Source organism: Mustela nigripes, chromosome 14 (genome assembly GCF_022355385.1).
Source record: "Mustela nigripes isolate SB6536 chromosome 14, MUSNIG.SB6536, whole genome shotgun sequence".
Classification (NCBI taxonomy): Eukaryota; Metazoa; Chordata; class Mammalia; order Carnivora; family Mustelidae; genus Mustela; species Mustela nigripes.
The window spans coordinates 105,815,806-105,826,523 of record NC_081570.1 but is presented as its reverse complement, the minus strand read 5'-3'; the positions used below and the strand labels follow the sequence as shown (position 1 = coordinate 105,826,523).

General features: G+C 39.3%; 1 protein-coding gene across 1 annotated transcript in view; it reads left to right on the top strand.

Annotated features, from left to right (window-relative positions):
* GOLPH3L (golgi phosphoprotein 3 like) overlaps positions 1–10,718 on the top strand; it is a 43,024-nt gene that overhangs the window by 17,096 nt on the left and 15,210 nt on the right. Inside the window, exons 3-4 of the mRNA XM_059376057.1 lie at positions 7,480–7,611; positions 8,739–8,853. Of these exons, the coding sequence (XP_059232040.1) occupies positions 7,480–7,611; positions 8,739–8,853 (247 nt within the window). The remainder of the gene's footprint in view (positions 1–7,479; positions 7,612–8,738; positions 8,854–10,718) is intronic.

Sequence of the window (10,718 nt, the reverse complement as noted above, 5' to 3'; positions counted from 1 at the left end):
TAGTGGGTTAAGCCGCTGCCTTCGGCTCAGGTCATGATCTCAGGGTCCTGGGATCGAGTCCCGCATCAGGCTCTCTGCTCAGCAGGGAGCCTGCTTCCTCCTCTCTCTCTCTCTCCCTGCCTCTCTGCCTACTTGTGATCTCTCTCTCTGTCAAATAAATAAATAAATAAAATCTTTTTAAAAATAAAATAAAATAAAAGAGGAATTTAATTCAAACCTTGGAAGCTAATATTTCAGTAGAGCACTTCAAAGAAAAACAGTACATTATTTTTAAAGATTTTATTTATTTATTTATTTGTTTGTTTGTTTATTTGATAGAGATCACAAGTAGACAGAGGCAGGCAGAGAGAGAGGGGGGAAGCAGGCTCCCCGCCAAGCAGAGAGCCCGATGCAGGGCTCGATCCCAGGACCCTGGGATCATGACTTGAACTGAAGGCAGAGGCTTTAACCCACTGAGCCACCCAGGCGCCCCTGTAATTTTACACATTTCTATAATGTGATTTTTTTCCTTTTTTTTTTTACAGTCATTTATTACACTTCTAATTAAAACAAAACAAGGTCCGCTACTCAAAGATCTCATTCTACAGGCCTTCAGGATTCTCTGTTGGTCATGAAGCAATGTGCAATTCCATCTGTCTTAGTAGATCCTAAAATTTTTCTCTTTCTCTTTTCCCTAATGTGTATAGCCTTTGATAACTAAATTTAATGACTTAATGGTGAACTTTAATATGCATGTGTTAGGGCGCCTGGGTGGCTCAGTGGGTTAAGCCACTGCCTTCGACTCAGATCATGAACTCAGGGTCCTGGGACGGAGTGCCGCATCAGGCTCTCTGCTCAGCAGGGAGCCCACCTCCTTCTCTCTCTGCCTGCCTCTCTGCCTACTTGTGATCTCTCTCTCTGTCAAATAAATAAATAAATAAAATATTAAAAAAAAAAATATGCATGTGTTAGATCATCCTGCATATTGAACCATTGGCCCTTTAACACAGAATCTTTACTATAGATGATTTGAGAATTCACCAGTATATCTGGATATATTTATTTAGAGGGATATGGACCTTAGAATTACAATTATTTTTTAAAACTCCACATGTATATTTTCAAGCTTTTTTCTATTACGATGCATGACTCAATAAAAAGAAAGTTTAAAAAAACTCCTGGGGAGTTTTACATAAGATGGGAATGATATTAAAAAACATAGTTTCTACATGCTGCTACCCATTGTTTCTTTATTTACAGTGCTTCTCATTTACAGTTCTGTTGACAGTCTGACATCACTGTTACTGTAACAGAAGCTACATGGTCAGGAAGAAATGAAAAAACAAACAAATTAGTTTCCTCTATTTGCTTTAGTACTGGCTGATGGGTGTTTGCACACCTGTTGAGAATTATAAAATTACCAAGATTATATAAAAGTTAAGCCTAAATAATTTACATGTCCTGAAAAAAGTTATAGTTTAACCTTAATTAGGCAGCTAAGTTGCATAAAACCAAATATTAATCTTTTAAAAAAAACCTACTCCCTCCTTAAAGAGGGGTTATAAACGTGACTCTTCCAAAGTAGCATGAGGCAGATAGTAGATGGAACTAATCCCAGGTTTGTATCTAAAATTAGGCCCACAGGAAATGTGGATAGGTTTAAGGAATGTTTATGGTTCCAACTGAGCTTTTGCCAGGTTTGCAATTTCTTTTTTTTATTTATTTTATTTTATTTTATTTATTTGACACAAAGAGACACAGCGAGAGAGGGAACACAAGCAGAGGGAGTGGGAGAGGGAGAAGCAGGCTTCCCACTGAGCAGGGAGCCCTATGCAAGGGTTGATTCCAGGACCCTGGAATCTTGACGTGAGCTGAAGGCAGATGCTTAACAACTGAGTCACCCCCAGGCACCCCAACATGTTTATTTCCGATCATAAATTTATGTTGTCAAGAAACATTGAGAGGGTGCCTGAGTGTCTCAGTTGGTCAGGCGACTGCCTTAGGCTTAGGTCATGATCCTGGAGTCCCTTGATCGAGTCCCACATCGGGCTCCCTGCTCGGTGGGGAGTCTGTTCTCTCCCCTCTCATGCTCTCTCTCTCTGTCAAATAAATAAAATAAAATCTTTCTTTAAAAAAAAAATTTGAGAATTACTATGTATTAGTCAGATACTCTTTCCTTAAGAAATTTATACTCTACTGAGGACAATTGATTACAGTGTGATAAAGGAAATAAGGGAGAAGTATATATAGGCACACCCAGGTGAGGAACCTAACCTGGAGGGTGGACTAGAAGGAAAGGTGTTGTTAGAGAAGGTACATAGAAGATATGATCCCTGTACACAATCCTTAAGAACAGGGAAGAATTGGGGACATAAGGGTACTGATTCTTTTGGACAGAGAGAACAATGTGAACAAAGGCCAGTAGGCAAAAATGATACATTAAGAGTACTTAAGGGGCGCCTGGGTGGCTCAGTGGGTTGGGCCGCTGCCTTTGGCTCAGGTCATGATCTCAGGGTCCTGGGATCAAGTCCCGCATCGGGCTCTCTGCTCAGCAGAAAGCTTGCTTCCCTCTCTCTCTCTCTCTGCCTGCCTCTCTGTCTACTTGTGATCTCTCTCTGTCAAATAAATAAATAAAATCTTTAAAAAAAAAGAGTATTTAAGATAGTTCTGGGGGTCCCTGGCTGGTTCAATCTGAGAGGATGCAGCTCTTGATCTCAGGGTCTTGAGTCTGAGCCTCACATTGGGTTTAGAGATTACTAATAAAATAAACTTAAAAATAGTTCTGGAAAGCTGAGCATAGTGTTCTATGGGAACGAGGCCAGGGAGAAACCAGTGAGTAGCCTCTTGGCTTGAGCATTATACTAAGGAATTTGGACTTGACTGGGAGGAGTTTTGAAAGATTTTTAAGTAGAGTAGAAGGGAGTTATATCATTAGATTTGAGCATAAAGATCATCCTGGTTATAATGGGAAAACTGGAATTAGAAGATCACTGTCTCTGGCAGTATAGTGATCAGATATTGAGTCTTGAATAAACATAATTTCTAAGTACTGTTGGGCCTTTGGAAAGTAATAAATCTTCAGGGTCACCAAACAAACACCAAACTTAAAATCGTAGAGATGAGCAGTAAACAAACATGAAATCCAGATTGCCCCAGGACAAATTATCAAATCAGTCCTGATATCTGGGAATTGGATAGTCAGGAATAAACCTCAGAGTTGAGATAAAATGGGGAAGCTAGATTTAAATGTGGTCCCAGTAGAGGGCACCCAGGTGGCTCACTGAAACATGAGACTCTTGATCTTGTGAGTTCAAGCCCCAGGTTGGATATAGAGATTACTTAAAATCTTGTAAAAAAATAAAATTCTGGCCCCAGTTGTGTGGCAGTCCCCCAATCCCCTCATGCCTGACTCTCAGCAGAAGCAAATACAGATCTTCCTCTCTGAAAGAAGGCATCTTTAATTTAGGCCTTCAGGATCTCAGAGATTCACAAAAAAATTTAATATGAGCCACTTCTTTTTTTTTTTTTAAGATTTTATTTATTTGACAGACAGAGATCACAATTAGGCAGAGAGGCAGGCAGAGAGAGGGGAAGAAGCAGGCTCCCTGCTGAGCAGAGAGCCCAATGCGTGGCTCCATCCCAGGACTCTGGGATCATGACCTGAGCTGAAGGCAGAGGCTTTAACCCACTCAACCACCCAGGTGCCCAAATATGGGCCACTTAATCAAATATCAAACATACAAAGAATTAAATACCCATGACAAAGAAATCATCAGCAGAAATTACAAATAATAGGTCATTCATGGACCTCACATATTAAAATGATCAGAAAACATAAAATATCTATGACCTTTTATTTTTTTTTAAGATTTTATTTATTTATTTGACAGACTGAGATCACAAGTAGGCAGAGGCAGGCAGAGACAGAAAGAGGGGGAAGCAGGCTCCCTGCTGAGCAGAGAGCCCAATGCGTGGCTCCATCCCAGGACTCTGGGATCATGACCTGAGCCAAAGGCAGAGGCTTAACCCGCTGAGCCACCCAGGTACCCCAATATCTATGACCTTTTAAAGAAATAAAAGAATCACAAAATGAACAACAAAAAGAAATGATCACAAATGACCAAGCAAATATGAAAAATAATTACATAGAACTTTTAGAAATGAAAAAAATCAAAGTTGAAATCAAAATCTTGTGGTTAGTTTAGCATATTAGTTACAGATGGAGAGAGTAAATTGGAAGCCAGATATGAACTCTTCAGAAAGCAATTTAGAGACAAAAGAAATGGAAAATATAAAAGATTAAAAGACAGAAAGACTGATGTCCCAGAAGGGAAAAATATAGGAAATGGAGGAGAACTAAAATTTTTAAGAATTAAGAATGAGAATTTTTGAAGAGTAAGAAATGGACCTACAAATGCAGGAAGCATATGCCAAGCAGGATAAGTAAATTCACACACAGTCATGCCATCGTCAAATTACAAAACACCAAGAGAGAAGATTGTGAGGGACCTATGGAAAAAAGACAAATCATCTACAAGCAACCACAATCAAAAGAATGATATATTTCTCCCTGCAACAATGGAAGCTGGAAGTGGAGGGCTTAATATCTTCAGTGTGCTACAAGAAAACTATCAGCCAGGATTGTTATGTCCAGAAAAACCATATTTATTATTTTTTATTTTCTATTCAGATCTTTAATCCATTTTGACATGAGAAACTATCTTTTTTTAAAGGTATTTATTTATTTATTTATTTATTTGACAGAAAGAGAGACAGTGGGAGAGGGAACACATGCAGGGGGAGTGGGATGGGGACAAGCAGGCTTCCCACTGAGCAGGGAGCATAATGCAGGGCTCCATGCGTGGATCGATGTGGGGCTTGATGCAGGGCTTGATCCCAGCCGAAGGCAGACACTTAATGGCTGAGCCACCCAGGCGCCCCAAGGAACTTAGCTTTAGAAAACAATGTTGAAGTGGGTGGCTGGGTGGCTCAGGCCACCCAGAGTCCCGGGATCAAGTCCTGTATCTGGCTCCCTGATCAGTGCGAGTCTGCTTCTCTCTACCCCCTCCTCATGCTCAGTCTCTCTCTCTCATTCTCTCTCTCTCTCTCTCAAATAAATAAAATATTAAAAAATCTTAAAAAACAAAAACAATGTTAGGTAAAGACCTTTCGGATAAAATAATTTGTCTCCAACAGACTTTCACTTAAGGAAATTCTGCTTTAGGAAGAAGGAAAATGGTACCAGAGAGAGGTCTAAGATGCAGGTAGTAATGGTGAGCAAAGATATTGACAAGCATCTGCGTAAATCTAAACAAGTGCTACCTGTATAATATAATGATAATGATAATAATAATGTCTAACGTTAGGTAAAAGATAAAATATTGGTCAAATGGGGGACGCCTGGGTGGCTCAGTTGGTTAAGCAGCTGCCTTCGGCTCAGGTCATGATCCCAGCGTCCTGGGATCGAGTCCCGCATCGGGCTCCTTGCTCCGCAGGGAGCCTGCTTCTCCCTCTGACTCTGCCTTCCACTCTGTCTGCCTGTGCTCGCTCTCGCTCGCTCGCTCTCTGACAAATAAATAAATAAAATCTTTAAAAAATATATATTGGTCAAATGGAAGACTGGTTAAATATTGATTCATTTAAAACTAATTAGATGTTGTATTAATTTTAAGTTGTCATGCATGTTAAAATTTCAAGGATAACTTTGCTAAAGAGAAGAGAGTGCATAACTTCTAAACCAATGAAGAGGAAAATGGTATTAAAAAAATGTTTTTAATTCTTTGCCACTGTTTAGCTTTGTAACCCCTGGCGTGTCACAGAACCTCCATTAGTTTCCTCATCTTTAAAATGTGGATAGTAGTACTTCCCTTATATGGTTGTTGTGAAGATGTGATCAGATCGTGCATACAAAAAAGCTGAACGCAAATCTGTATAATAAGTATCCAATAAATATTATATATTACTACGATTAATAGTGATTTATGGAGCACCTGACTGGCATAGTTGGTGGAGCATGAGGCCCTTGATCTTGGGGTCATGAGTTCCAGGTCCACATTCAGCGTGGAGCTTGTTTTTTAAAAAATTAAAAATTAAGTAAATAAGTAAATAAAATCTTTTTAAAATAGTGATTTATGTAGTAACCATTAAAGGTGATACTTTAAAGCTATGCTAGAACTTCCCTGCCAACATCTCATCCAGTTTCTCTTCCATTAGAGGGAGTGCTACACCTAAAAATGGCTGGAATGTTGAACAGTTAGTCTAATAACTCTTTAACAGTTCTTCTTGTGTTAATTGTAACTCCTTGCTCAGAACCTTCAGGATTCAATATTGCCTTGAGTAAAAGTTCAGAGCATGGAGGCTTTCCACAGCTTGGCCCCAATCAACTTGATCTTATGTCCTTGAGTAGATCTCTAAACATATTTGATGTCTTTTTCCTTTAAACTTTTACTTAGAATGCCCTTTTGAAAAATAGTAGAATTTGGATGATTTCCTTTATCTTCATCCAGAAAACCTTCCCTTCTCTGAAAAATTCAGCCTATTCTTTAAACCCCAGTTCAAATCCCATAAAAGTTTCTGACTAGCCTAAAAGTGATTTATAATTTGAAAAACTATCCTCTAAACCAAACTTTTGCCTTCTGCTGCTGCTTTTTCAATTGAGCTTTTATTTAAAATTTATATTATCACAGAATTTTCCTCACACTTGCATGGTATTTCCAGTTAGATTTTTTGGTTCCTTAAGACAGTGGTTATTTCTTCTATGTCTTTGTATAGCTTCCAAGGAAGGGAAACTAGTAATTTAAGTGGCTACTATATGCCAGGCACTCTACTAAATGCCTTCTTATATGTAACATCCAATTTATTCCTCACAGCAAACTTAGAAAGAAAGATATCAGTGTCCCTGTTTTACAGATGAGGACATTGCACTTGAAAATGGCTAAATAACATACCCAAGGCACTTAACCAGTCAGTGGCAGAGCTGGATTTCTACCACACTACCTAATAAAATAGCTTTCCAAGAAGCCAAAATTCTTCTCAAAAATTAAAATTTGACTTGCCAGTTATCAACTAACAACTGAACCACAGGAATTCACAAAGAGCTAAAAGTCAGACAGAAAACCTTATTTGGGGGGTTTAGATTAAGGGGATTAAAGAGAGATTCCAATCTTATTCTATGCTTTGAGTTCATGTTACGTGACATGAAATGACTCACAAAAAGGTGAACCATTGGGTGCCTGGGTTGCTCAGTTGTTAAGCATCTGCCTTTGGCTCAGGTCATGATCCCAGGGTACTAGGGGTTGAGTCCCATATTGGGCTCTCTGCTCAGCGGGAAGCCTGCTTCTCCCTCTCCCTCTCCCCCTGCTTGTGTTCCCTATCTCACACTCTCTCTGTCAAATAACAAATAAAATCTTTTGAACAAAAAAAAAAGGTGAACCATCTTTAAGGTGCTTGCTGCAAGTCCATACCCTTTCAGAACATTCTCTTCTCTTTTGCCTTTTCTAGGGTTACACATCTTTCTGGAATGACTGCATATCATCTGGCCTGCGAGGGGGTATCCTGATAGAGCTGGCAATGCGGGGTCGAATCTATCTGGAACCCCCCACAATGCGTAAGAAGCGACTACTGGATAGAAAGGTATAGCACCTTTGTGGACATCCTCCTAACTTACGAAAGGGCAGGTACCAATGGTCCATTTTGGAGAAATGGGAAGTTTTGTTTGTTCGTTTGTTTGTTTTTGAGGGCCTTGAATTCATGACCCTGAGATCAAGACCTGAGCTAATACCAAGAGTCAGAGGCTTAACCAGCTGAGCCACCCAGGTACCCCTGGGGGGAATGGGAAGATCTGAATAGTGAGACAAGATAAGTATCACTGACAGTTGTGCCATTATCTAACAATTTCAGTTAACCTATAGCAGAGGAATAAATTCAAATATCCATCATCTACAAAATTAGAAGGAGGTTATGGTTTTATCTTTTTTATGTAGAAAAATCACTTTAGCATGCTGTTATTACTCCCTCTATAACTATAACATTATGAAATAGTTTTATATAGGAGGAGAGCAAACATATGGGTCAGGTGAGTCTTTGTTTAACCCTAGTCATGCTCAGATAACCATTAGATTTTTCTCCTCCGTTTATAAGCGAGTCGAGTCCACCATATGAGTTTTACTCCTGTTTCCATTTTTTACTACTTATTTTTTCCACTCATAACATCACTGTCATACTCAGAACTCTACCAAAATGACATTCTTTAGGTATCACCAGGAGGCTCTATCCCCAGTGTGGGGCTTGAACTCACAACCCTGAGATCAAGAGTCACATGCTCTGGCCACATGGGTGGCTCAGTTGGTTATCTGCCTTTGACTCAGGTCATGATCCTGGGGACCTGGGATGGAGCCCCGCATCAGGCTCCCTGCTCACCAGGGAGTCTGCTTCTTCCTGTCCCTCTGCCCCTCCCCCCTGCTCATTTTCTTTCTCACTCTCAAATAAATAAATAAAATATTTTTTTTTAAAGTTGGTATTCCAGACCCAGAGAGTTATTATTGCATATTTTCTACATGATCATTTATATCCAGTTTGTTCCTAGGGTCCACTTCAAATGTTATTTTTGTCCTCTTACTATTATGCCATGCTGGATTTTAAACTTCTTGAATGCTTTGCATTTCCTATAACACTTAACCAATAATCTATATATGGCATACTGAAATATTTTCATTTGAATTAAGTAAATGAACTAGGGACCCTTGACTCTTCCTTTAAAGGTACTTCTAAAGTCAGATAGCCCAACAGGGGATGTTTTGCTGGATGAAACTCTCAAACACATCAAAGCAACTGAACCCACAGAAACCGTCCAGACGTGGATAGAGCTACTCACAGGTAAAATGGTTAAAAAATCCCACACTTTATAATCTTTATCCTACTAGTTCAAGAAAAGGAGTACAGGAATTCAAGCTGCTGGGTAAGAAGTATATGGTTCACTGCATAACTGTATTAAAGAGGGACAGAAAAGGCATGGTTAATCAATACATAGAATTTTCCAAAGTTTCATCTTAGTTCTGCCACCCCACCCCATAAGCTCTCTAACAGTATTCTTCACAAGAAAAATTTCTAACATCTTTATTGATACATAATTCATATACCATATAGTTGACCCATGGAAAGTACACAATTAAATGGATTTTAGTATATTCACACAATTTTGCAACCATCATCACAATCTAAATTTAGAACATTTTCATCACCCCAAAAACAAACCCCATGTTTATTAGCAGTTTTTCCCAAGCCTCCTGTCCTGCTCTAGGCAACCACTAATCTACATTTTGTCTCTCTAGATTTGCTTATTCTAGATATTTCATATAAATTTTTTTATATCAACTTTTTTTTATAATTGGCTTAAGATATAATGGTTTTAAGGTTGATCCATGTTTTAGCATGTACCAGTACTTCATCCTCTTTTTTTTCCTAAGGGCAAGTTCAAAAACTTTAATATAAATAAGTAGATCTGTGGCATAAAATTTTAGGAGAAAGCAGGACACTTTGAGATCACAGCCAGTGTCACCTTCTGTGACAGTTTTTTTAATTGAAATTTTTATTGAGGTATTTGTAGATTTACACGCAGTTATAGGAAATAATATTGAGAGATCCTTTATACACTCTACCCAAAAGCCCCCAGTGAAAACTTTTTACGAAACTGTAGTATAATATGACCCATTGGATATTGACATTGATACTCTCCACCAATCTTATTAGAACTTTCCCAGTTTTACTTTGATTCCTTTTTATCACTAAATAATATTTCATTGTATAGATGTACCACATTTATTCATTGATTAATCAGTTGATAGACATGCAGTTATTTCTGCTTTTAGGCTATTATGAATAATGCTGCTATGAACATTCACAGACATGTTTTTATGGATGTGTTTTAATTTCTTTGGGGTATATAATTAACTTTATTGTAAAGTACACATAACATAATCTTTATTGTCTTAAACATTAATATATGTATAATTCAGTGACATTAAATACAATCAAGGTTTTATGTAACCATTACCTCTCTTTATACCCAAAGCTTTCTCATCATCCCAAACATCCTTCTTTCTTCCCACCCCCCATTCTCTGGCAATCCTTTTTTTACTTGTTGTCTTTATGAATTTGCCTGTAGTAGGTAACTCAGGTAAGTGGAATCATACAACATTTGTCTTTTTATATGTGTCTTATTTCATTAAGAATAATGTTTTCAGGGGCGCCTGGGTGGCTCAGTGGGTTAAGCCGCTGCCTTCGGCTCAGGTCATGATCTCAGGGTCCTGGGATCGAGTCCCGCATCGGGCTCTCTGCTCAGCAGGGAGCCTGCTTCCCTCTCTCTCTCTGCCTGCCTCTCCATCTACTTGTGATTTCTCTCTGTCAAATAAATAAATAAAAATCATTTAAAAAAAATAAAAAATAAAAAATAAATTTAAAAAAAAAAGAATAGTTCCTGGCCCGAGCCCGAGTCCTGGCCTCTCATCTTACTCTCCGAACAGCATGAGCTTCACCACCCACTCCACCTTCTCTTCCAACTATCGGTCCCTGGGCTCCATGCAGTCGCCCAGCCACTGGGTCCGGCCTGTCAGCAGCGCGGCCAGCGTCTATGCAGGCGCCGGAGGCTCAGGCTCCCGGATCTCTGTATCCCGCTCCACCAGCTTCTGGGGCGGTTGGGGGTCCGGGGGCCTGGCCACGGGGTTGGCCGCCGGGATGGCCAG